General features: G+C 47.5%; 2 protein-coding genes and 1 pseudogene across 2 annotated transcripts in view; all 3 read left to right on the top strand.

Annotated features, from left to right (window-relative positions):
- Positions 1–25,267, top strand: part of LOC144326624 (uncharacterized) — a 297,359-nt gene that overhangs the window by 68,365 nt on the left and 203,727 nt on the right. The gene's annotated exons all lie outside the window — the stretch shown is intronic.
- On the top strand, positions 1,568–3,324 carry LOC144326671 (uncharacterized; annotated as a pseudogene).
- On the top strand, positions 19,093–24,495 carry LOC144326650 (uncharacterized). Its single transcript, XM_077923296.1, has 2 exons — positions 19,093–19,256; positions 22,026–24,495. Exon 2 carries the CDS (start codon positions 22,103–22,105, stop codon positions 23,759–23,761), a length of 1,659 nt encoding a protein of 552 aa, XP_077779422.1. The 5' UTR covers positions 19,093–19,256; positions 22,026–22,102; the 3' UTR covers positions 23,762–24,495.

Genomic DNA, 25,267 nt, shown 5'->3' with positions numbered 1-25,267 from the left:
CATACAAATAAAAAGCAAAATAAATCCTCTCTTTCTCTCTCTCTCAAAACCATACACAGCACTTCTACTCCTAACACACCTCACAACAAACTGAGCTAGCAATCCCTAGATAAGAGTTGAGTGCTGGTCGTTAACCAATCAGAGTAAGTAGTTTCTAGGTCAAGCAGACCTTGGCTTTCTGCCAAGAGTAAATTGACACTGCCTTGAGTTAATTGTGTGAGGCCAGAATCTGTAAGTTTCCCATGAGAATCAATTAACAGAAACTGAACATATTCTGTACAGTTAAGTGTTAGTGCGGTTGTTGGAACCCAGTGGGATTGGGAAGAGGTTGCCAGCCCTGAAGAGCCTTCAGCGCTTGCCTCAAGTCTGACTTGCACAATCATTACACAAAAACCCCAAGATGTGTGGAGTATTCTGCTCACAATAATTGGGGTTGGTGTCTCAATCTGGCCTTCCCAGCGGTGAGGCTCCAGCTGCTTTCCTTCTGCATCTCCAGCTCTCTCCATTCAAGAATGCAAGGCTGAGAGATGGAGGTCCAACCCCAAGAACATTCTCCAACTGAGCGCTCCTTCAACCGACCACAAGCACCAAGCCTTGTCACTAGACTTATATATGGGTCTCCCAAAATTGTCACTATGCACCTCCTGAGGCCAAAGGGACTGTGCAGGTGATGAATAAAGATCTAGAGGTTGAAGGGGACAAGATGTGGCCCAGGAGGTGGAGGATTATAGTGCAGAGGATGAAGAACTTCATGATGAACTTAGGACCCTGATGAATATTGCCCAGGTTCATGGAACATAGAGCAGCTCCCCTTTCTGTTAGAAACCACTTTTTATAAAACGTAAACCCCACAGTCCAACCGTATTCTTGTTGGATTCTCGCCCGCCCAGGAGCATTGCCAGCCTCCCGAAGCACTCTGGGGCGATTAATCCGGTGGCTGCCATCCCGGAATCCTCCTTCAGTCCAGAGAGACCAATCATTAGGTGACTTGTCTCTTCTGAGAAAAGCACACCAATTTCCCCATCAGAAGAAAAGGCAGTTCTGTAGACTCAGGCTACTGTATTAAACTGCATCCAAAAAATACACACATGACTGCACGTCCTGAGCTCTCCAGCTTAGAGTTCTCTGACGCATCACTACTCCAGTCCAGGAGTGGAAGGACTACCTGTAACTCCACCTCGGTTACAGTCAGGACCGTTTGGGAACTGACTCTTGACTTCCTTTCTCACGCTGAAAGACATCACCTGATGTAAACAGCTCTTGTTGTTTGCTGGCAGGTTGGCAGCTGGTGGGAACTGAAATCCCAACAATTCTAAGATAATTATGCTTCATTAACAATACTGAAGGGTTATAAACGGCTGATGATGCATGACCATTATTTTACATTATTTCATTTGCCTTTCCTAAAAATTGGGAACACACGGAGGACAGGAGAGAATGTACAAGACGTTAAAATAAGAGCAGGTGCTAATTGATGTGTGTAATAGTCCTTTGTTCTCTTCCTAAAAAACAAAAAGGATTTTCGCTCTACCCCTCCCCATCAAAAGAAGACAATAGAGAAGGCAATCAGAATCCTGGTGGGCCATGTCTGATGGGAATAACGAAGAAACCATATAAATTCATGGAATGTGAAAAGAGAGGAGAAACAATTTGAAAGTATGGATTGTGGAAGGAGCTTCACTGACAGTGGAAACCTTAGAAAACACCAGTGGTCTCACTCAGGGGAGAAACCATTTAATTGCATGGAGTGTGGAAAGAGATTCACTACTAGCAGAAGCCTTAGAATTCATCTATGGACTCACTCAGGGGAGAAACCATTTAATTGCATGGAGTGTGGAAAGAGCTTCACTGTCAGTGGAAACCTAAAACTACATCAACGGATTCACACAGGAGAGAAACCATTTAATTGCATGGAATGTGGAAAGAGCTTCACTACCAGTGGAATGGTTAGAATTCATCAACGGACTCACACAGGTGAGAAACCATTTAAATGTATGGAGTGTGGAAAGAGCTTCAGTCTGAGTGGAACACTAATAAGACATCAACAGAGTCACACAGGAGAGAAACCATTTGAATGCATTGAGTGTGGGAAGAGCTTCAGTCAGAGTGCAGTCCTTACAAACCACCATCATATTCACACAGGAGAGAAACCATTTGAATGCATCGAGTGTGGGAAGAGCTTCAGTCAGAGTGCAGTCCTTACAAACCACCATCATATTCACATGGGAGAGAAACCATTTAAATGTATGGAGTGTGGAAAGAGCTTCAGTCGGAGTGGCCACCTTACAAACCATCATCTGATTCACACGGGGAAGAAACCATTTAAATGTATGGAGTGTGGAAAGAGCTTCACTGAGAGTGGACACCTTAGAGACCATCATCTGATTCACACGGGGGAGAAACCATTTCAATGCCATGGAGTGTGGAAAGAGCTTCAGTCAAAGTGGAACACTAAGAGGACATCAACGGACTCACACAGGAGAGAAACCATTTCAATGCATGGAGTGTGGAAAGAGCTTCAGTCAGAGTGGAAACCTTAGAAGACATCAACAGACTCACTCGGGGACAAGCAAATTGTTGGAATTCAAGCCTCTATCGGGAGAAGCTGGCAACCCTCCCAGGCACCCGGCTTGAGTTCCGATGACCTCCCTGGCTGCATTCCCCAGCAAACTCAGGCTAGGTCTCTATAGGCGACCCTTTCCAGCGTGGGAAGAGCACATCCACTCTTTCCTGCTCCCCCGGCAGGGAAAAGAGATAGTCAGAAACGTTTATTTACATTGTTTATTTCTGACTGTTCAGCATTACAGAAAACATGTCTGCACTCTTCAAACATCGGCAAACAAGTGAGTTTGCTGTACAATCACAAGAGGAAGGTCTCAAATTACACTCTGAGCAAATTCCGGTGAACTGCCCTGTGAGCTGACTGGAACGCTGTTTCCCACAGTCATCCAAATCACATGATGTCAACAAGCTGGATGCCTGCAGCTGCGATGAGCTCATATTCTGACACAAATAAATGTATGGAGTGTGGAAAGAGCTTCAATAGAAGTGGAAACCTTAGCAAACACCAGCAAACTCAAAAAGGGAAAACCACTTACTTATATGGAGTGTAGATAGCGCTTCAATCCTTATGTTCGTACAAAACATCAATGGACTCATAAGGAGGAGAAGCTTTAAGAGTTGAAACCCAACAATCTACCAACAAACTGAAAAGGCAGAAATGGTTTGGATGGAAGGAGTGTGCAGGAAGTGCTTCTGTTACTTTATATGTATGTAGTTTTATATATCATTTATTTTTATATAAATTTTGTTTACAAATTGGTACATACTTTCCAGATTCATTTCACATTTGACTTCCTCTCCATGGTTTCCCCATAGAATTTTTAAATTGCTGCATATTTCCGATATTTACACCTTACCTTTTCCACACTCTTCTCCAACAAGTATTCAACTGTTGTTTTTCATTCAGCTCCTACCTGTGTCTGTACATGTTTACAATAATTATTTAAATATTCAATAAAAGGTTTCTACTCCTCCTTAAAATCTGCCTTGATCTCTTATTTTCTTAGTTAAATTTGCCAATTAGGCATACTCCATCACTTTAAACTGCCGCTCTCTTGATCAAGTGTAGCTATCTCTTGATTTTGCCATTTTTGTGCATAAAGTACTCTCGCTGTTGTTGTTCATCTGTCTTCTTGGAACATCTAACCCAGTTATCCCTAAAAGAAATGCTTCATGGTTTCTATAGGAGTGTCACCTTAAGTAATTTCCCCCCTCGTTATAATTCATCTCCCAAAAGCACCTAACCGCTTTACATGTCCAGGACATATGGGGGAAAGTACCTTCTGCTTCTTTACATTTCCAACATATATACCTGACTCCAGCTTACTTAGTGTCGGATACTTTCTATAAATCATTTTCATAACATTTTCTCTCAAAACCTAACACACTGTGAATTCTACATTCGATTTCCTCAGTTTTTTCTCATGCCTCCATCTCTAGACTAATGGATCATAGATTTAACCATTTTGTCTTTAGTTCACCATTCTAAGAGCATCTTACAATCTTGGAAATGATTTCCCCTCGTTCTCTAGTAACTCTTCGTCAAAGTGAGAACTTTGCTTAATAACCCCACACTTCTCATCTTGTTTTAAGACTTCAGTCACTGGATAGCATTGCAACCATTGAGTGTCCTGATCTTTAATATCCTCTAACTTCTTCAACATTACCCCCTCTTCTGTTCAGCTTTTTCTGTGAGATTGCTTCTATGGATGAAAGCCACAAAGGTGTTTTCCGTTCCAACAAATCCTTATACATTTCCCAAGCTCTTTATTAATTCTACCTAATTACATAATTACAAAAAAAAAGTATTTGGTACTTTGCCTTCTTTTGAGATACCTTTCCTCAGTGTTCTATCTTAGTTCCGTGATACTACTCCATTACAATCACCCATAATAATTATATTTCCGTCATAAACCTCAGACATACTTTTCTCCAATAGTTGGAAGAAATTTTTCTTGTTTCCTCATTAGGTGCATCAATTCCTACCAATAATTTTTTTTCTCCTTCTACCATCACTTTTGCTGCAATAATTCTTCACCTTTAAAGATTTTAGAGTCCAGTTTGGAATTCATATATAGTACCACCCCTCTTTTCTTTGTTTTATCTGAATTCCTGTCCTAGTCCTTTATTTACCAATAATCATTTTTGTTGTTGTTTCCTTGTGAAAATATGTGTAATTTTATTTCATTTGGTTTTGTTGTTCAAACCATTCACATTCAATGAAAACAATTTTAAATCTATCATTGAATCCTTTAAACAGTTTTAAGTCCCCTTTCCCCATATCAGCTATCTTCCTCCTCCAGCTCTTCTATTGATGTATCTCCCAGCTCTTTTTTATATTTATTATTTATACCCCACCCATCTGGCTGGGCCTCCCCAGCCACTCTGGGCGGCTTCCATAGAAACCAAAAATACAATAAAATATCACACATTAAAAACTTCCCTGAAGATGTCTTCTGAATGTCAGGTAGTTGTTTATCGCTTTGACATCTGCTGGAAGGGCGTTCCACAGGGCGGGCGCTACTACCGAGAAGGCCCTCTGCCTGGTTCCCTGTAGCTTTGCTTCTCGCAATGAGGGAACCGCCAGGAGGCCCTCGGCGCTGGACCTCAGCGTCCAGGCAGAACTATGGGGGTGGTATAATGGATATATATATATATATATATATATATATATATATATATATATACTGGATATATTTCACACGCCTGTCTGAGTGGAGCGTGAGAAAGGAAGACTGTCTTATCTCCCTTCCGGTGTGAGACTGTGAAACTGCTGTCACTTTTATGTCGTTCTGTTTTGTTCTTGGAGCTGATGAGAACGGATGCCATTATGCATATGTATGTAAATATTATGTAAATAAATAGTAGTTTAGAACGACGATGCTTCTTTCTTTTGCTGAGTTAAGCCAGAAGGCTAGTGTGCATCAATCAAGTTGGTTTATGTCGCTGGAGTGCCCTGGCGAAGAAGGGGTTGCCTTTGTGGAATTGATATATTGGGACCCCGCTAATTGATTTGCGATCCTCAATTAGCTATTTATGGCAGCCAGGTCCGGCGCGCTTCCCTCAGCTGCGCCACTCAGCTCCGTCATCCAGTAGCTCTCAGTCACACCTTAGCAGAGATAAACACAGCGGTGAAAAACTGTCACGTCCTTTGACAAACACACACAGAGTCCAGGTTTGTCCATTTTCAGTTCTTTATTCCGACATTCCCCAGGGATCTCCTGGGCTCACCGCAGCCATGAGGAAACTGCAACCTTCCCCCTCAAAGACCCAGGAGGAAGAGACAGAACTCCTCCCAAGCTCCTCCCAGCTTCTAAAGCTGACGTCAGAATGTTGAGGCATCATGGGAACAACTTAACCAGTTAAGTTCCAAACCTCACAGCCTTTTCCAGAGCTATGCTCACCGGAGGACGCTCGGAGATCCGGGGGGGGGGGGCTGCAGGTAGCCCAGAGCGTTTTCCAACAAAGGCTTCCCTTCACCCACCTTCCAATCCGGTTACGACGATAGTCCTCTCCAGATCGAGACCCTCGCACTCAGTGGCTGATTCAATCAGCAGGTTATCTTGTCTCCTTCTTCCAGAGCATGTCTGTTTTTAATGTCCAAATTCATATCTATCTTAAAAAACAGAGGAACCGCCGCTCATGGTGACTACGTTGGAGAGTTACCGATAAGTGCAGTGCCATGCACTCAGCGTCCCCTGCCCCGCATCTTAGAAGCAAGTGACAGGTATTGGACGATCTGTGAGTGAGAACTCACCCCCTCGACCCGGGGGGGGGGCTTGGGGGGGCTTCCAAGGATAATAACTCTCCAATCCTCCTTAATTATCTGCATGTCCACTATCATGGGATCTGCTGTTTGCCATGGCAGCTCCAGACTGGAAGTGCTATTGTTTATATTTTACAAATAAATTGTGTCACAACACCTCATTCTTAGCTATGTGAAGAGGGAAGTGTTCATATAAAACATTATCTTGGGGGGGGGGGGGCAGATCTGTTTAGCGGCATAACCAGGAAGGACTGGCCTCCTAGCTGCAAATCTTGCATGAGGAGGGAATGTGGCAGAGCAGAGAGTGGGCAGTGCCAGAGAGACCTCGATGCAATGGGGAGGTGGCCTAAGTGTGTGTTAAATGCTTCACTGGAAGCTCGTATCACATTATCCCCAAGATAACACACTTAGGGGAGAAACCCTGTGGATGTCTATAGTGTGCGTTTGGCAGGTCCCAGACTTAAGGGTCAACTTTCTACAAATCCACAAGCTGCCTGGAGGCAGGAGCCACCTCTGAGCATTGAGGCAGCCAAGAGGAAGCTTCCTTTGAAGGTCATAGGGGCACGTGGACCTGGCGTGACCAGTTTTCAGGGCTCTTTCCAGGAATGGCTGAACCCATCCGTCACAAGTGAGGCCTGGTGTGCTCTCAAAGGGGTGGGGAAGGGAGGGAGAGGCCCAAAGTCTCTGCCTCCTCCACACCCCCTGGGGTTTAGCCTGTATCTGGACTGCACCACTTCAGCCTGCAAGGAAGACCCTCTTTTCTGGGACACATGGATTCCACCACTTGGGGAAGCAGACCAAGTCAGGGGGGAGGAGATGTCCAGCCAGGACCCTCCTCCCTTGGGAGAAGGAGTGCACTGGGGAGAAGTCCATCCTGCCAGCTGCCTCCCCTCTAGTCTGAGGTGGGACGGATCCTGCCCAGCCATAGAGCCATCACTCGGGAGGATGAGGACCGAGAATTTGGGTGCAACTTGCGCTATTGATGCTCCCCTGAGATTTCCTGTAACAGGAATAGCATCTCCGATGGGGCACGTCCTTGCATTACAAAATGAGTAACAGAATGAACTTCAACAGGGACAAATGTCAGGCCTTGCACTTAGGCAGGAAGACCCACCTGCACAAATAGAGGATGGGGGACACCTGGCTGACTAGCAGTACATGTGAGAAGGATCCAGGGGTCTTGGTGGACCACTAGCTTAATCTGAGTCCGCAGGGTGATGCAGCAACAAAGAAAGATTATTCTAGGCTGTAGGGTATGTGACGGAAAATCCGGGTGCGTAATTACTCTGCCACCCAGCTCGTCGGACTAAGTCCGCGGGTCCCTGCGGAGAAGAAAGGAGCTCAGCCGGACGCAGGAGCAAAATACAAAGATCCAAGTTTATTGCGCAACAGGTTCAAGTCGGGATTGAACCCCGAGAATGGGGCGACATAAACTTTTAAAAGTTCCCTCCGTGTCCCAGAATACAGTGCACGAAACGTCATGAATACATTATGGGAAGGTTGGGTTTTGCGAGTTACATCATGAATATATTTCACACGTCACGAATATATTAAAGAAAGGTGGGGTTACATTAATTAACATTTGAGATAAGGGAGGGGGGAACATGCAGAGCGAGAGATATACATAGATAAACATTTATTGAGTACCGGTGGTGGCAAGACAATGGACCAGAGATATGCATCGTCTGCCACCTAATATTGCCCGGAGGAAGGGTTAGGCGAAACGATCTGACAGGATTAAGAAGTTCCTGTGTACGTGACCTGCCGTTTCGGGGATTATGGAAGTAGGGGTAGCATCATGGAGTCCAAAGGGAACTGAGTTGAATGACACCAGGAGCGAAGAAATCGGAGTTACGGTTGATTTTATATCAATTTTCAAAGGTTTCAATGCTCTCCAACCCATTCTGTATTGTCGATCAAAAGCGGAAACAGAATGGATACATTGTAACAAGATTGTAGCAAGATTTGACAGTTTTACGAGGTCCCTGGTTTCAGATCCATTGTTCTCGCAGTGGGGGGCCGTCAGCAGCTTGTCAGGAGTGAAATGAGGCGTGCAGTAGCTCTCTGAGCTAGCTTCTGCAGGGCGAATGCATGGCTGTGATTGGCTAAAGCGCGGCCATAGGAATAAGCGGGGATACAGGAACACCCGGTCTACTCGTTCTACGTATGGAGCGCAAATAGGCATAGGAAGAGATAGGGGAATATATACATGTATTTGAGCTTATTTCGCTCGTGGAAGAAAGAGAAAAAAAGGGGTCTGGGAAAAGTGTGGTGCTTATGCAACGGTGAGGGGGCTGAGGGTGAGTGTACGGTGGGCACCCTCGAGGTCATCGCCTCGGACGTTCCAAAGGAAAAGGGGGGGAGGAGGCACCCCCCCGGTCCGTATCAGGTAGGACTCGAACCAAGGGCTTCAAGTTGCAAGAAAGGCGATTCTGACGAAACCTTTGCCAGCAAGCAGTGGCGTAGCGTGGGGGGTGCCAGGGGTGCCAGCCGCACCGGGCGCAACATCTGCGGGGGGCGCGAGTCCAGAGGGAAGGGACAAGTTCCTTCCTCCGCTGGGCTCCCCGCCGCCACTGCCAGCCTTGCGCCCTAGCGCGCGCGCCCCCGCCGCCGCTGCGGCTGCACTCCACTCACTGCTCGCAGGAGGAGCAGCCGCTGCAGCAGCGCTGACGCCGCCACCGATGCCTGGCTGGGCACGGGCAGCCTCTGCACCCCGACGCTGACGCCATCCCCTTCCCCCTTTTTTTCCAGAGCTGGGGGAGGGGGAGGTTTTAAAAGGGGGTTTTGCATTGGCGATCCTGCAGCACTTTGGGCCGCACGACGCGAGCGCGCAGCACGGATCAGCCACGACCCCACCCCGTGCATTTCCCGGGGAAAAGTGCTCCGCGTGGGAGACGCGTTTCCCCTTCATTCCCTCTCGTGCAAATCTTCCTTGGGTTCCCTCCCCCGTCTTTCCTCTCCCTACCTCACAAAAGCCTCACCTCGTCGCCTCCTCGCTGCGTTTCCCTCTGCGGAAGAAGGAGCAGGGCGCTTTTGCAACTTTGGATTGCAACTTCCTGCTTCCCTGGGAAACAGAGCCCGGCCGGGTCAGTTGTCCAGCGGAGGGCCAGTTCCCCCCTCCCTCCCTCTCTCTCTCTCTCTGCAACCCTTGCGCGCCCCCCTGCGTACTGTTAGGATATTTCCGTTCCACCTTAAAAGGGAGCAGGCTTTGAGAGTCACAGAGTCTGCGCATGTCCTGTTCACAGGATGTTTATGTTCATAGAATCATAGAATCATAGAGTTGGAAGAGACCACAAGGGCCATCGAGTCCAACCCCCTGCCAAGCAGGAAACACCATCAGAGCACTCCTGACATATGGCTGTCAAGCCTCTGCTTAAAGACCTCCAAAGAAGGAGACTCCACCACACTCCTTGGCAGCAAATTCCACTGTCGAACAGCTCTTACTGTCAGGAAGTTCTTCCTAATGTTTAGGTGGAATCTTCTTTCTTGTAGTTTGGATCCATTGCTCCGTGTCCGCTTCTCTGGAGCAGGAGAAAACAACTTTTCTCCCTCCTCTATGTGACATCCTTTTATATATTTGAACATGGCTATCATAGCACCCCTTAACCTCCTCTTCTCCAGGCTAAACATGCCCAGATCCCTTAGCCGTTCCTCATAAGGCATCGTTTCCAGGCCTTTGACCATTTTGGTTGCCCTCCTCTGGACACGTTCCAGTTTGTCAGTGTCCTTCTTGAACTGTGGTGCCCAGTTCTGATGTTCCTTTCGATTTCAGTTGGCCGGAGACTCAGAACAGAACGGTCATGTTTTCCTTTGTTCTGTTCAACGCTAAATAAAGTCTGTAAATTATGCTCTTCTGCGGTGCGAGCTTTTGGCTGTGTTTCTGCTGATAAACAGTGTACACAAGCCTGGAATGTGGCAATCTATTTCTAAGGCTTCGTGTCGCTAACTGCTGGATCTGCCTGTCTCCGGGAGATCGATGGACGTCCGGCACACGGCTTGGGGCCATGATGGACAATATCTCCCTGGCAGTTTCCCAACAACAAGGTTTCGGGCCCAGATTCACAGCACCTACAGGAGAGTAAATGCTGCAACAGACTGCGTTTGAGAGGTACGGTGGGGAAAGCGAAAGAAAAGAGGGAGGCTTTTGGCTTTTCTGTTTACCTCGCAAGGAGTCTTTGATCTCCGGCAAGGCTTAATTGGCCTGGGAGCCGAGCCAAAGAGTTCGTGATTAATGAGCTGCCAAGATAAGGAGTCTTTGAAGGCATAAAAGGCTCACGGCTCAAATAAAAAGCTGGAATGGAGTTTTTCCAAGCTTCTGGAGATGCTGAATGCCTTAAGTTACATGGGCAGAATTATGAAACCTGGGCAAAGTGGTGTGAGAGTTTGCTGCGTCAGTTTAGGGTGTGGCATACCGTGAGTGAGGTCCCCCCAGTTCCTCTGACAGAGAGATGGAAAGCCGATGATTCGAAGGCGATAGACGTAATAGTCTTATCCGTATCTCTTGAGGAAATTAAGACGCTGGCTGGCAACACCACTGCACGTGGAATGTGGAATGCTTTGATGAAAGCTCACATGTCAGTCATCCCAGCCCAGAGTTTGACTGCATCGGAGGTCCTGGCTGTTTCCCAGAATGCGAGTGAATGCAGGGATGCTGAGGGCACCGGTTGCAAGCTGCAGGGGGAGCTGACCGTCACGTCATCCCAGGCAGCATTCCAGCCTCCAGAGGGAGCCAAGGAGTCGGCAGCTGAGAGCTCTGATTCTCGTGAGAACCAAGGTCATCGCCTTTGCAGAGGCCGGAAAGGCAAAGTTAAACAGGCGTCTGCAGATGGCCAGAAGCAGAGGGAGGGTGAAGAGCCCGCGCCAGGGAAAAACAAAGCGTTGTTTACTGGCACAGCTTCACCAAAGGCTAAAGGCACGTCTGCTGACCAGAAGCAGGGGGGCAAGCTGCAAAAGCCCACGCCAGTGGAAGACAAGGCTATGTTTGCTGGCACAGCTTCACCAAAGGCTAAAGGCACGTCTGCTGGCCAGGAGCAGCAGGGGGGCAAGCTGCAAAAGCCCAAGCCAGTGGAAAACAAGGGTTTGCTTGCTGTAAAGACTGCTCCAACAGCCAAAGGCAGCTTTGTTGTTGATTCAGGCTGTACCCGCCACATCTCGAAGGATCGGCACCTCTTTATCTCCTTCAAGCCTCAGGAAGGTGAGATCCACCTGGCTGATGGAAGGACGTTGCAAATTGCAGGAGAAGGGACTGTGAAACTTGCAAGTTTGCACACAACCATCAGCGGTGTACTTTATGTTCCGGAAGCTGCTAGCAACTTGCTTAGCGTCCCGCAGCTTACTGGGCGTGGTTTTCAGATTTCCTTCAAGAGGAGCGTCTGTATCATCAGTAAAGGCAAAGAGGACTATTTGCATGCAAAGTTTATGGATGGTTTGTTCCATATAACTTATGAGGACACTGCTGTTGTATCTAATGCTGATTCTTGTTGTGTTGCACAAACTAACAAAGTTCTTAATGCAGGTTGCATTCACGATGCGCATCGAAGGTTTTGTCACCTCTCTTGGAAGGCACTGGCCAAGATGCCAGAGGTGGTTGAAGGTTTGAACATCAAACCCTGTAAATTTCACATGAAATGTGTATCTTGTGCAGAGAACAAGGTGAAGGTTGCTCCAAAAGGCAAGGAGTCTAGCAGGCAGGCTTCCAAACCCTACCAGCTAGTGCATGTGGACCTGGTTGGGCCACTTACGCCCTCTTTAGGGGGAGCAAGGTTCTTCATGGTTCTGATTGATTCTTTTTCTAGGTACATTCATGTGTTTTTGCTCGAACAGAAATCGCAAGTGTCAGGGGTTCAGGAGCAGAGGCGAGGGCAAGGGAGGAAACAGAGAGCGAGGGGGAGGAGTCCGAAGAAAGGATGAGTGATGACGACGACCCGAGATCTCCGAGTCTTTCCAGTGAATCAGAAGATTCACAGAAAGGAGCGCCAGTGGCCAGAGCAAAGGGGGGGCCTAGGGGGACACCCCAGGAGGAAGGGACCAGCGGGGGTTCAGAGGGCAGCAGTTGGAAATCGGGGCCAGCGTCCCCAGCAGAGCGCAGTGGAGAGGAAGGGCGTCAGGGATCGAGCCCTGGCAGCTCGCAGCAGGGAGGAGGGCATGAGTCAGGAGTGACCACACCTCCATCGGGGAGCGAAGAAACGGTCAAGCGGAAAGTGGAAGGTTGGGCGCGCGCGCCAAGTTCAAATGCACAGGAAGGCGGCGCAGTAAGCAGCCCGGAAAGGGAGCCAGGTCCTAAAGCCCGACGCAAGGAGACAGGAGGGTCCGGGGGGTCAGCGTCAGAGGAGTCCAGGAAGGAAGAGACCACGGGGGGCAGAGGGACCCAGAGAAGGACGGTCAGGCGGAAAAGGTGGAGTAAGGCGAGGATATTAAGTTGGTGTACAAGGGGCGGAGACTCAGACGGAGCTTCGCCGGTCTAGCCATAAGACGTAGAGCTGCACGCAGCAGCTTGGAAATGGAAACTGTAACTCAATAAAGACTTTTATAAAGTGAACGCTGGCTAGCGTGATCCTCTGTGAGCTAGGATCTGGGAGCAGCTCTGACAGCAAGCGTTTCCGAAGTTTAAGGCATTCTGTGCTTGGTTGGAGAATGTGCACGGCAAACGTATTGCCTGTCTGTTTTCCGATCGAGGCGGGGAGTTCACTTCTCAGCAGTTTGAAGCTTTCCTGACTGAGAAGGGAATCCAGCATGACATGTCAACCCCCAGATCGCCATGGATGAATGGGCTTGCGGAGAGAGCAAATCAAACATTGCTGCAAGGAATCAAAACCTTGTTGCATGATGCCAATCTCCCTGATAAGTTTTGGGGGGAAGCTTTGGGGAATTTGGTTTACAGTTTTAATCGCAGATTGTCATCACCTATTGGTTGTACCCCCTATGAGAAGATGTTTGGCAAGAAACCCAACACCAAACACATGAAAATTTTTGGTTCTGACATGTGGGTACACTCCCCACAAACCAACAAGCTTGGGAAGCGTGGGGCACATGGTTTGTTCATGGGGTACGAAAAAGGTGCATACAGGGTATGGATGACTAACTCTAAGTCCATTAAGTTCACAAGGAGTGTTGAGTACAATCCTAAGTGGAGGGAAAATGTGGGAATTTTCCAGAGTTACCCAGAGGAGGATGAAGGTGATGTCAAGCAAGCAGCTAAAGCTGAGGAAGCTGCTGAGGATGATGATGATGAGGATGATGATGATCAGAGTTCGGATTCCAGTTCAGTGGGCGGTGCTGCTGCTAGTGTCAGTGACAGTGATGACACAGCAGACTACCAGAGCGCAAAGGCCTCAGTCAGACCATCTGATGCGTCTGTCAATGAACTGGAGGAACCACTGTTCACCATTGGTCACTTTTCTCCTAAGAAAGAGGAGATGAGTCCAGAAGACTTGCGTCTAGTACATAGGTCTGAAAGGGCGACCAAAGGCAGACCTCCAAAGAGGTATGCTGATGAGTTTGCTAAGACAGCAACTGCTGTTCTTAGTAGCTCAGAGAAGGTGTGGGAACCTTCAAGCTTCAAAGAGGTTCAGGAGTTAACCTCTAAAGATGCTGAGCCTTGGCTTAATGCCATGAAGGCTGAAGTTGATTCCTTGAACAGGAACCAAACTTGGGAACTGGTACCGGTAGTCCCAGGAATGAGACTGGTTGGCAGCAAATGGGTCTTCAAGGCCAAGACAGACCAGAATGGCAAGGTAGTCAGACACAAAGCCAGATTGGTTGCCAGAGGTTTTTCACAGGTACCAGGACAGGATTACCACGAGACCTACTCACCCACAGTCAAATATGAGAGCATTCGGCTGATGCTCAAGATTGCTGCGGAGGAGAAACTGCATGTTTCCCACCACGACATTAATACAGCTTTTTTGTACGGGATTTTGGGGGAGGAGCTGTTCATGCTTCCACCTGATGGGATGGAAATACAGAAGGGAATGGTCTGTAAACTGCGGAAATCCTTGTATGGTCTCAAGCAGAGTGCCAGGTGTTGGAACACAAAACTCACTGAGACATTGCTTTCTCTAGGTTTTCACCAGGGCAAAGCTGATCCATGTGTGTTTGTCAAGGAGGGGGGGCAAAACAAACTGTATTGTTTATGTTTTGTTGATGATCTTCTGATGTTTTGGAAGAATCAGGCTTTTTACCAAAGCACTCTAACTCAACTGAAGGAGCACTTTGACATGAAGGATCTTGGTGAGGTATCCAACTATCTTTCTCTGCAGGTGGAGAGGGACCAAGCAGGTAATTTTCTGGTACACCAAACACAGAAAATTGCTGATGTGTTAACCAGGTTGAATTTGGTTGATGCAAACCCAGCAGACACACCGATGGTGACAGGTTACCAGGTAGACAGTACTGCTGAAGCGTTTTCTGACACAACGCTATACAGATGCATTCTAGGCAAGTTGAATTTCATTGCCAGATGTTCAAGACCTGACATAGCTGTAAGCTGTAATCTGCTTAGCAGACATGCCAACAATCCTACGGTTCAGGATTGGAAAGCTCTGAAGTGCATAGCCCGCTATTTGAAAGGGACTATGCACTACAGGCTGAGGTTCACCAGTCAGAAGACTGGAGGTCTTGAAATCTTTGCTGATGCAAGTTTTGGAAGTGACACCACGGATGGTACAAGCACTTCTGGTGTGTGCTACATGTACAACCACTGCCTGTTTGACTGGTTGTGCAAAAAGCAGACAACAGTGAGCCTAAGTTCCTGTGAAGCAGAACTCAATGCTCTGTCATTTTCACTCATGGATTGTGAATGGTTGATGCAACTGTTTAAGGACATCGGGGTTTCTGTGAAATGTCCTGTACAAGTGTATCAAGACAATAGATCGTGTTTGGCTTTGCTGAACTCGGAGAGTTGCAAGCAGAGAACCAAGTACTTGCAGATTAAGCTACATCGGGCAAGAGAGTGTATTCAGAAAGGACTGATTCAGGTGTCCTACATGGCAGGAAATGAAATTCCTGCTGATCTGTTGTCTAAGGTTGTTAACAAAGAACAACTTAAGGTTTACACACAGAGGTTGCAATTGGGTGAACCACAGGTACAACAGGTTACACGGAAAGGGGGAGGATGTTAGGATATTTCCGTTCCACCTTAAAAGGGAGCAGGCTTTGAGAGTCACAGAGTCTGCGCATGTCCTGTTCACAGGATGTTTATGTTCTGATGTTCCTTTCGATTTCAGTTGGCCGGAGACTCAGAACAGAACGGTCATGTTTTCCTTTGTTCTGTTCAACGCTAAATAAAGTCTGTAAATTATGCTCTTCTGCGGTGCGAGCTTTTGGCTGTGTTTCTGCTGATAAACAGTGTACACAAGCCTGGAATGTGGCAATCTATTTCTAAGGCTTCGTGTCGCTAACTGCTGGATCTGCCTGTCTCCGGGAGATCGATGGACGTCCGGCACACGGCTTGGGGCCATGATGGACAATATCTCCCTGGCAGTTTCCCAACACGTACTACTTGCAATGCAACTTCCACGCTCCATGCGCTTTCATAGAATCTGTCGAGCTGGAAGGGAGCCGAGGGTCATCTAGTCCCACCCGCTGCAATGCAGTAATACGCCGCTGCCCCCCTACAAGGGATCGAACCTGCAACCTTGGCCTTATCAGCGCCGTGCTCTTAAACTGAGCCATCCGGGCTCCCCTTTCCCCCACCTTCTTGCGTGCCTGAACCTGTCCGCGTTTTGCATTCTAACACTTGCAAGCTCCATCCTCCAGCAGTTCCCTGACGCCGGCTGCGCTTCCTTTCAGGCCAGTACTTGGCAGCCATAAACTCGCACCGTGTCCAATATCCTATAAAAAGCATTAATCGGAATACCTTGCAACATTTCATCAAAGAAAATTGAGATGCCCTATTCCATAATAATAATAATAGTAATAATTTTATTATTTATACCCTTCAAATCTGACTGGGCTGCCCCAGTCACCTTGGATAAAAATATAATAAAGCATGAAACATTTAAAAAAAACTTCCCTTCAGATGACTTCTGAAGTTGTAGAGTTACTTATCTCCTTGGCTTGGGGGGTGTCTAATAAAAATAAAAATAAATTATTTATACCCTGCCCATCTGGCTGGGCTTCCCCAGCCACTCTGGGCGGCTTCCAAAAAAATATTAATACGTCAAACATTAAAAGCTTCCCTAAACAGGGCTGCCTTCGGATGTCTTCTAAAAGTCTGGTAGTTGTTCTTCTCTTTGACATCTGGTGGGAGGGCGTTCCACAGGGCAGGTGCCACCACCGAGAAGGCCCTCTGCCTGGTTCCCTGTAACTTGGCTTCTTGCAGGGAGGGAACCGCCAGAAGGCCCTCGGTGCTGGACCTCAGTGTCCGGGCAGAATGATGGGGGTGGAGACGCTCCTTCAGGTCTACTGGGCCGAGGCCGTTTAGGGCTTTAAAGGTCAACACCAACACTTTGAATTGTGCTCAGAAACGTACAGGGAGCCAATGTAGGTCTTTCAATGTAACTTCATACATTATTATTATTATTGTTGTTGTTGTTGTTGTTTAGTCGTTTAGTCGTGTCCGACTCTTCGTGACCCCCTGGACCAGAGCACGCCAGGCACTCCTGTCTTCCACTGCTTCCCGCAGTTTGGTCAGACTCATGTTTGTGGCCTCCCCTCCCCATCCAGCTTGGTTTCCCTAGCCACTTGGAAACCCGAACCCTATGGAAATAGGGATGTCAAGGTTGCAGGTTCGACCCCCGCACGGGACAGCTGCGTGGTCCTGCATCTTTCCTCAGGGCCTGCAAGACAGAGCTGTTCCACCTGGCCTTTGGTTTGGACTCAGTGGGACCCTTATGTCTTCCCTCCCCTTACAGTTTTGATTTCTGGGCTACTTTTAAAATGAGGCTGCTTTTCAAATTGCATTTTAACCTGTATTTTAAATTGGTCCCTCCCCCCATTATGTTTCTATTGTAATTTTACCGGTGTTAGCCGCCCTGAGCCCGGCTGTGGCTGGGGAGGGCGGGGTATAAATAAAATGTATCATCATCATCATAGGGGGTTGGACTAGATGACCATCGGGTCCCTTCCGACTCTACGATTCTATGATTCTATAAAGTCAAGTGTTACCGGAAAAATCCGAGGGCGCGCTCGCCCTCGAGTGCTAAAATGCACGGGTTAGGGGGCGCAAATTACTTGCCTTGCCCCGGGTGCTGACAACCCACGCTACGCCACTGCCAGCAAGAGCTGTTTGGCAGGGGAAGAGACTCCGGTCTACTTTGCGGGGCTGCTGTAACGGGGACCCCCTGCGCCCCGGCCCTGCCTCCCCCCGTCGGGAAATGGGGGTGAAACTGACCGGACCCCCCCTCTCCCGGCAAGGGATTAAAAGGGGGGGATGTCCCCTTCCTGCCCCGGAGGACTTTTTCCCAGGTGGGGGGGGTCTCCTTCCCTGCCGCCTCCGGGGATCGAACCCGGGACTTTCTCAGGAGAGAATCAGGAAAACGGAGCTGCTTTGGGAGGAGGAGAATTGGTGTCTTCTGGGAGGGAGGGGCCACTCATTCCTCCCCCCCCCCGGTCAGTGAGCTCCGCTTCCTAAAGAGGCAGGGAGGGGGGCAAGGAGGAGGGGAGGGGCCTGATCCACCTTCCTGGAAGAGGAGCAGCTCCGCGGAGGAGGAGGAGGGGAAAGAGGTGCGAAATATATCTATATATTGGGGGGGGGGGAGAAAGAGGCGCTTTTCCTCCCCCTGAATCTGCAAACAGGGCAGCTGGGAAGGGGGGCAGGATTTGGGGCGGGGGGTGAAATCTGGGGCGGATCTGGGGATCCGGCGAGCGGGGGAGGGGCTGGTTTAGGCGCTGGGGGGAGAAAGGAGCCCCTCCCCCCGAGGGGGCGCCTCCTTGGAGACCCCCTTTGTCTTGCGGGGAAGGAGCGGGGAGAGGACTTTGCAGCGCCCCATCCGCTTGAGAGGCAGGAGATGCTCAGCTGCCCCCCCCGGGAAGGAAATGGGAGCCCCCCCCAGGGGAACCCAGGCCCCGTTCCGACTTCCCCCCGGCAGGAATCCCTGGGGCGCCGCCATCCTGGCTTGGTGGGTCCCCTTTGGGGGGAGAAGGGTTAATGGGGGCGAGAGAGGCCTGGATGGAGACCCCCCCCCGTCTCCCTCCTGGGATGGGGAGAGATTTGGCAGGAAGGCTGAGCCGGCCAGGGGGGCCTTTGGGGAAAGGGGACCCGGGGGGGACGGAGGGAGGGAGGAAGGGAGCATCCCTGGGGAGGGATCAAAGCCATCTTGGAGAAAGAGAGAGGGACTGGGGGGGGCCGCCTGCCTTGACTTCTCCCTCCTGCCCAGGAATCTGCCAGGACTCCACGTAGACCAGGGAGAGATCCCTGAGCAGGAGCCCCGATCCAGCCACCCTCTCCTCCCCTGAAGCTCAGTCCTTGCCCTGCCTTAGGTCCCAGATCAGGAGCTGCAGGGGGGCGCTGGGGGCTGTTAGAGTGAGTCCACGCATGGGGGGGAAGAGGAAAGGGAGGAAGCCCCCTTTATTATTCCCCCCCCCCCTTTGAGGCTTCGCTCTGGGCAACTCCAGTCTCTCCCACATGCCTGGGTTTCCGTGGAGAAGCATCTAAAGGTCTCCTCCCCAGAGACACCTGCGCCCAACTCCTCCTCTCCCTTCAGCCAGGTTTCCAGTATTCCCACTATATCAGATCTCTTAACTCTGTGGGATTTAAGATTGTTATGGAAATGGGTGGGTTCCTGTGTCCCCCCTCAAGAGCCTGCCTTATTATTATTATTACAGTGGTACCTTGGGTTACATACGCTTCAGGTTACAGACTCCGCTAACCCAGGATGAGAACAGAAATTGTGCTCCTGCGGCGCAGCGGCAGCAGGAGGCCCCATTAGCTAAAGTGGGGCTTCAGGTTAAGAACAGTTTCAGGTTAAGAACGGACCACGAGAACGAAGTAAGTACCACTGCGAACGAAGCAAGGTACCACTGTACTGCAGTTTCAATTATTGTTATTTTTATTTATTTATTGAATCTATTAGTTGCTTTCTCTTGCCCAGGGCAGCCCAAAGGGACTTACAACCAGTTGTTGTTGTTGTTGTTGTTATGTTCCACGGTGACACTCCAGGGCCGCCTTTGTCGTGTTTCCTGTATTTGGGGCGGCAGAGAGAAGGCTGTTCTCAGGGCCTGCTCCACCGTGAGGGAAACTGAGGCAGCCCCCTCAGGCAGCAGATGCAAGGAGGGGAGGGCGCTGAGTCCCATTTGGCCTGCCCTGATTTAACCCTCTATCCTCTCATCCAGTGGAAGGAGCTGTCCCATTGCCAGTGTCCCAGACACAATGCAGCCGCCTTGGGAAGTCAATGGTGCCGGATGATTTGGGAATGTGAGGAGTTGGTTGGACTGTATCAGGAAGATGTTGGAGATCACGGAGAAAGGAGAAATGAAAGCGTTTTCAGAGGAGGGGGAAGAAGGGGAAAGTGTGTCCCCCCAGATAAGACTCCCATCCTCCCTGGCCATGGGCCATCCTTGCTTGGGCAGGTGATACTTTGAGTCCAACCACATCTGGAGGGCCAGAGATGCCTCAACTCAGCATAGAAGGTTTCTCTAGGGCTCAGTGTTACTTGGGAGTTGGTGGAACTGGATCTTAAGGGTTCTTGAGACATTTCTGAGGGATTGTGATTGGTATCCAGACCCTAACACTATAAATCCAAGGTGTCCACACTGAGCAGTTTATCAACCCTGCTGGCTGCTGGGGAAGACCTTCTGAAGGAAATGGTTTGCCCCCAAAGTTAATTCCTTCCTTCCTCCGCTGCTGCTGCTGCCCACACTAAAGGAATGTCTGGATGAAATCCCAAGAATGTCTGACTCCCATTTCAAAGAGATCCATTTGATATTCTAGAAAAAAGTGTGGCTAAGATTCTGAGTCACAATCATGGCAGAGAAATACAGCCAGGGAATATGAAACTGATCTGAAGATTGGTCTCTTCTTTACACTTTTTGTTGTTGTTGTTGTTATATTACATTCAGGAGGACACACCACTGGTTTCATCTTCTTTCTTTTCTTTCCCACAATGGGTATTATTCACCTTTAATACTCACCTTTTTCAGTGTCACACATATTTTTATCTTCTGGTCTTCAGATGAAGAGAGGTATAACAATTTAATAAATAAATCCCAGTTGGAGCAGAGCTAGAATATCCAGAAGCCCTTGGCCACCCAGGGCAAAGGAGGAAGAACAGTGAGAGAGGCCTGGACAGGGAATCTCCGCTAAGATAAGCCAGTGTCAGGAGGCAGGTGCGAGACCTGGCGGCATATAATTATTATAAATCATAATTGGGGTGAGTGTCTCAATCTGGCCTTCCCAGCGGTCAGGCTCCAGCTGCTTTCCTTCTGCATCTCCAGCTCTCTCCATTCAAGAATGCAAGGCTGAGAGATGGAGGTCCAACCCCAAGAACATTCTCCAACTGAGCACTCCTTCAACCGACCACAAGCACCAAGCCTTGTCACTGTAGCAGGAACCCCCCCACCCCAATCATTCTGTTTGTACAAACTTCACACACACTCACACACTACATACGCCACATTTCTGTTATAAATTCATAGAAAATCAACCATACATCGGATTTGCACTGTTCCATTTTTATTTTACTCCATATGACAAGGACTATAAAAGGGGGTGGCTTGGTTCTGGTCAGCCATAATCCCTTCACCATCCCAGCACATCCACAGGAGCCCTGCCCAGTTGCTATGTCAACCCTGATGATCCCAGACAGAAGACAATCAAGATCACAAAGAACTTGCATATGGGAGTGGGTTCAGCATGGACTGAAACAAAGGACAATGATCAGATCTTCCCTGGGGGGGGCAGGAAACTGCAAACTCCCCTTTGTCTCCTGGAAGCGACTCATGGGCAGGGGGAAAGGAAGAACCAGCCAGGTGACAGGACACTCAGGTTACCACCACAATTCCTCCCTCAACCCCTCCTTTCTGTAATGTATGCATGATGTCATCCCCTTCTGTAATGTATGCATGATGTTTCTGGGGATGGGCTTGACCTAGAGGATGGGAATTTCAAAAGTTTTTATAAGGTCTTGCACACCATCTTTCTGGGTCTTTTCCTCTCTCCTGCAAGTGAGGGGAACACCCACCCTGTTGCAACAGTTCAATAAAGGCCAAGCCTACAGGCTGTTGTTTTGCTCCAAGTTATCCTGGTTGGTGTCTTTGTTTTTGTCCAAGGGAGCCCTCGGATTTTTTCCGGTAACATCACTAGACTTATATATGGGTCTCCCAAAATGGTCAGTATGGACGTCCTGAGGCCAAAGGGACTGTGCAGGTGATGAATAAAGATCTAGAGGTCGAAGGGGACAAAATGTGGCCCAAGGGGTGGAGGATTATAGTGCAGCGGATGAAAAACTTCATGATGAATTTAGGATCCTGATTAATATTGGCCAGGTTCATGGAACATAGAGCAGCTCCCGTTCCTGTGAGAAATCACTTTTTATAAAACATAAACCCCACAGTTCAACCGTATTCTAAGATAATGCTGCTTCATTAACAATATTTAAGGGTTATGAAAGGCTGATGATGCATTACCATTATTTAACATTATTTCTTTTGCCTATGCTAAAAAATTGGAACATATGGAGGACAGGAGAGAATTTACAAGATGTTAAAATAAGAGCAGGTGCTAATTGATGTGTGTAATATTCCTTTGTTCTCTTCCTAGGTTTCCTTTCCCCCCGCTCCTCCCTGTTGAAAGAAGACAATGGAGAAGGCAGTCAAAATTCTGGAGGGCCATGTCCAATGGGAATAACGAAGAAACCATATAAATTCATGGAATGTGAAAAGAGAGAGGGGAAACAATTTGAAAGTATGGAGTGTGGGAAGAGTTTCACTGACAGTGGAACACTTGGAAAACATCAGCGTACTCACACAGGAGAGAAACCATTTAAATGCATGGAGTGTGGAAAAAGCTTTGGTTGGAGTTCAAACCTTCGTATACATAAACACACTCACACAGGGGAGAAACCATACGAATGTAAGGAGTGTGGAAAGAGCTTCAGTCAGATTGGACACCTTAGAAACCATCAACGAACCCACACAGGGGAAAAACCTTATAAATGTATGGAGTGTGGAAAGAGCTTCACCGATAGTGGAACATTTAGAAAACATCAACAGACACACACGGGCGAGAAACCATTCAAATGCATGGAATGTGTAAAGAGCTTCAGTCAGAGGAGAAGCCTTATAATCCATCAACGGATTCACACAGGGGAGAAACCATTTGAATGTTTGGAGTGTGGAAAGAGTTTCAGTACAAAGAGGGGACTGAATATTCATCATAAAACTCACACTGGGGAAAAACCATTTAAATGTATACTGTGTGAGAAGAGCTTCACTGTTAGTAGAACACTTAGAATCCATCATCGAACTCACACAGGGGAAAAACCATATAAATGTATGGATTGTGGAAAGAGATTCAGTCACAGTGAAACACTGAGAAAACATAAACGGACTCACACAGGGGAGAAACCATTTAAATGCATGGAATGTGGAAAGTGCTTTATTGATGGTAAAGCACTTAATATCCATAATCAAACTCACACAGGGGAAAAATCATTTGAATGTATGGATTGTGGAAAGAGATTCACTTACAGTGAAACACTTAGAATCCATCAACGGACTCACACAGGGGAGAAACCATTTAAATGTAAAGAGTGTGGAAAAAGCTTCACTTCTAGTGGAGCAGTAAGAAGACATCAATGGACTCACTCAGGGGAAAAACCATTTAAATGCATGGAATGTGGAAAGAGTTTTATTGAGAGGAGAGAGCTGAGAACCCATCATCGAACTCACACTGGGGAGAAACCATTTAAATGTATGCTGTGTGATAAGAGCTTCACTGAGAATAGAAAACTTAGAATCCATCATCGAACTCACACAGGGGAAAAACCATATAAATGTATGGATTGTGGAAAGAGATTCAGTCACAGTGAAACACTAAGAAAACATCAACGGACTCACACAGGGGAAAAACCATTTAAATGCATGGAATGTGGAAAGAGCTTTATTGATGGTACAGCACTTAATATCCATAATCAAATTCACACAGGGGAAAAATCATTTGAATGTAAGGAGTGTGGAAAGGGCTTCACTTCTAGTGGATCAGTAAGAAGACATCAATGGACTCACTCAGGTGAAATACCATTTAAATGCATGGAATGTGGAAAGAGTTTCATTGAGAGGAGAGAGCTGAGAACCCATTATCAAACTCACACAGGAGAGAAACCATTTAAATGCATGGAATGTGGAAAGAGCTTCAATCGCAGTGGAACACTTAGAAAACATCAATGGACTCACACAGGGGAGAAACCATTTAAATGTAAGGAGTGTGGAAAGGGCTTCACCAATGTTGGAAATGTTAGAAGACATCAACGGACTCACACGGGAGAAACCATTTAAATGTATGGAGAGTTGAAAGAGTTTCTTTCAGAGTGGAACCCTAATTTCACAGACAGGAAACTTAGACAACATCAACAGACTCACTCGGGGACAAGCAAATAAATGTATGGAGTGTGGAAAGAGCGTCAATAGAAGTGGAAACCTTAGCAAACATCAGCGAACTCTAAAAGGGAAAACCACTTACGTATATGGAGCGTACATAGAGCTTCAGTCCTGATGTTCTTAGAAACCATCAATGGACTCACAAGGAGGAAAAGCTTTAAGAGTTGAAACCCTACAATCCACAAACTGAAAAATCTAAAATGGTTTGAATGGAAGGAGTGTGGTGCTGGGATGGATGCTGGGATGTTTTTGCCTCTACGCATGGGTCTGGGAATGTTCTGATCAGTTCACATTGAGTTCATTACCCTGACCTGTTCTTAACGCATTGTTGACCACATCCACAGATCATGATTGTTATGTTCTTTCATGTCATGCAAAATCAATCATTAGTAATGGTTTAAGTCTTGATACTCAATCACTAGTTAATAGTTTAATAAGGAGGTTTCACGCCTGTCCAATTCTGTGCTCCCTTTCCCACCCTTTAATCTATTGATGATTAATACCTATATTCAACCCTTGCATTGTATTCATGTTAACCAATCAGCAACAAGCACATATGTGGAAATGCTGTAATATTCAATAAAAGGGACTCTCCGAGACATGCTCGAGAGATGCCTCCCGTATGACACCTTGCCATTCGTCTGTCGCTTATTTCAACCCAACAGTGTGGGAAGTGTTTTGATTGCTTTATATATAGATAATTTTATTAATACAGTGGTACCTCGGGTTACATACGCTTCAGGTTACAGACTCTGCTAACCCAGAAATAGTGTTTCAGGTTAAGAACTTTGCTTCAGGATGAGAACAGAAACCGTGCTCCGGCGGCGGAGCAGCAGCAGGAGGCCCCATTAGCTAAAGTGGTGCTTCAGGTTAAGAACGGACCTCCGGAACGAATTAAGTACTTAACCTGAGGCACCACTGTATATAATTTTATTTACAAATTGCGTTCAAAAATGGAAGCATTCACCTCTGGGTTCTTGGCGTTTGAAAGCCCCAAACGTTCAACTTCCGAAGCGTTCTACAATCGAGATTCCACTGAGAATCCAGCAATAGTGTGTTGTCCAACGATATCCATTCTTTTAACCAACACAAAGAGGCTGCCTCGTAGTAGAAAATCTAGCAGTGCGAAGCCACCTCTATTTTTAGTATCTATCAAAATTTTATACTTTATTCTGTTTCCCCCCTGCCAGGTTAATCATGAAATATCTCTTTGCCATTTGTTAAAGAAGCTTGTATTATTTATTATTGGTATCATTTAGAATAAAAACAGTATCTTAGGTAAAACATTTCTCTTTATGGTTGAAATCCTTCGTAAAAGTGAAAGTTTCATCCTCCCCTATATTTCCAAATGTTTTTAACATTTTTTGATACTCTTAACGTAATTGGAATATGTTGTAATTCAGT

This window comes from Podarcis muralis, chromosome 2 (genome assembly GCF_964188315.1).
Source record: "Podarcis muralis chromosome 2, rPodMur119.hap1.1, whole genome shotgun sequence".
Taxonomy (NCBI): Eukaryota; Metazoa; Chordata; class Lepidosauria; order Squamata; family Lacertidae; genus Podarcis; species Podarcis muralis.
Note: the sequence above shows the minus strand (reverse complement) of the source record. Positions and strands in the feature narration are given on the sequence as shown.